General features: G+C 50.4%; 1 protein-coding gene across 1 annotated transcript; it reads left to right on the top strand.

The window, feature by feature from the left end:
* Positions 1 to 69: 69 nt before the first annotated feature.
* On the top strand, positions 70 to 2,232 carry EGR1 (early growth response 1). Its single transcript, XM_026063402.1, has one exon. The coding sequence runs from the start codon at positions 143 to 145 to the stop codon at positions 1,520 to 1,522; it is 1,380 nt and encodes a 459-aa protein (XP_025919187.1). The 5' UTR covers positions 70 to 142; the 3' UTR covers positions 1,523 to 2,232.

Here is a 2,232-nt window from a genome sequence, read left to right as displayed (position 1 = left end):
CGTCCCGGCGGCTGCGCGGGGGGATTCTCCTGCCTGCGTCAGCGGCTCCGGGCTCGCTGCTGCTGGAGACCTGCCAGCGGCGCTGCAATATGTTACACTCAATTATTAATTAACCAGAAGCGAGGATCTGGGGCTACGCTGCATGGGGAAGGCTCGCGAAGCACTGGCAGCAGCTCTGGAGCTGCAGCGGCTCTTGGAAGTAATCACTACTSTTCTCTTTTCAGACACTTTTCCTGACATCTCCTTGAATAATGAGAAAACCCTGCCAGAAACTAGCTATCCCAAYCAGACAACGCGGCTGCCGCCAATAACCTACACAGGGCGCTTCTCCCTGGAGCCAGCCCCCAACAGTGGCAACACCCTGTGGCCGGAGCCCCTCTTCAGCCTGGTCAGTGGGCTGGTGGGCATGGCGAACCCACCTCCCACCTCTACGCCTTCTTCATCATCACCATCCTCCTCCTCGCAGAGCCCTCCTCTGAGCTGTTCTGCCCAAGCCAGCGAAAGCAGTCCAATTTATTCAGCTGCACCAACTTTTCCCAACTCCAGTTCTGACATTTTCCCTGAACCGCAGACCCAGTCCTTTCCCAACCCCTCTGGAGCCCCCATCCAGTATCCGCCTCCAGCTTATCCAGCTGCTAAAACCAACTTTCAGGTGCCAATGATCCCGGATTACCTGTTCCCTCAGCAACAGGGTGAGCTCAGCATTGTCCCAGCTGATCAGAAGCCCTTCCCAACCCTTGAGACCAGAGCGCAGCAGCCTTCCCTCACACCACTGTCCACTATCAAGGCATTTGCCACCCAGACTGGCTCCCAAGAGCTGAAGACCCTCAACACTAACTATCAGTCCCAGCTGATCAAGCCCAGCAGGATGAGGAAATACCCCAACCGCCCCAGCAAGACACCTCCTCATGAGCGGCCCTATGCCTGCCCAGTGGAGTCCTGTGACCGGAGGTTTTCACGGTCTGATGAGCTGACTCGGCACATCCGCATCCACACAGGACAGAAACCTTTCCAGTGCCGCATTTGCATGCGGAACTTCAGCAGGAGCGACCACTTGACCACACACATCCGCACACACACAGGGGAGAAGCCATTTGCCTGTGACATTTGTGGCAGAAAGTTTGCCAGGAGTGATGAGAGGAAGAGACACACTAAAATCCACCTTAGGCAAAAGGACAAGAAAGTGGAAAAGACACCGCCGGTCTCAACCGCTTCCCCAATTCCTGCCTACTCATCCTCTGTGGCCACATCCTACCCTTCCTCCATTGCCACCACTTACCCCTCATCGGTACGCGCAGTGTATTCTTCCCCTGCCCCCTCTTCCTATCCCTCCCCTGCACACACCACCTTCCCATCTCCCTCTATAGCAACAACCTACCCCTCGGGCACTGCCACTTTTCAGACCCAAGTGGCCACCTCCTTCCCATCGCCAGGGGTCACCAACAGTTTCAGCTCACAAGTGACCTCAGCGCTTTCAGAAATGACATCAACCTTTTCTCCAAGGACAATTGAGATTTGCTGAGCCCTCCTTCTGGAACAGGAGTGTTCACCTCTTCTGTCGGTACTATCAGACATGGAGTCTCTGGTTACTCCCCAACACCATTCGTAGCAAGGCTGCCTAACTTTTTTTTAAACTTCAGCTGCCTGAAACAGCTACCGTTTAAGTTTTCCATCTCTGTCAAATGACTTGCATGGACTGTGGATATAAGTTCAGTATAATTTTCCCCGTAAACAATGATCTTTTATTAGGGAGAAAGGACCTTTGATTAAGTACATAGCTGATGTAAATTGTACATGTGCCATGGTTTTGCTTTCCTTTAGGTACTATTGATGTGAAAAATCTTTGCATATCCATATTGTATTATTTGGAGTTTGCAGGGCCATATTTTGTAAATGTTAATTCTATTTTAGTGACAATGCTGTAATGAGTTTCAAACTTCTTTGGGAACAGCACTTACTGTATTTGAGCATGTTAGAGTGATGCTATGTAAATATCACCTGATAAGACACTCACATGTGGCARAAGTTTTTGTTTTTAAAGTTACAAGTCTTGGTGCCTTTTTGTGAAGCCTTGCYGACATCATGCATTTATGTGAATGGATGCTTTGCATCTTGCCTTAAAGTGAAAGGGATGTTACTCAAAGAATGTATGGGAGAACATGGGATGGGTGGGGAGGGGAGCACGAGGAAGCCCTGGGGGACAGAATGTAAGCAAAAAAAAAAAAAAAAAAA

The sequence above is a fragment of the Apteryx rowi genome, unplaced genomic scaffold (assembly GCF_003343035.1).
Source record: "Apteryx rowi isolate R43461 unplaced genomic scaffold, aptRow1 scaffold_2, whole genome shotgun sequence".
NCBI classification, from domain to species: Eukaryota; Metazoa; Chordata; class Aves; order Apterygiformes; family Apterygidae; genus Apteryx; species Apteryx rowi.
This window is presented reverse-complemented; position numbering and strand designations above follow the sequence as displayed.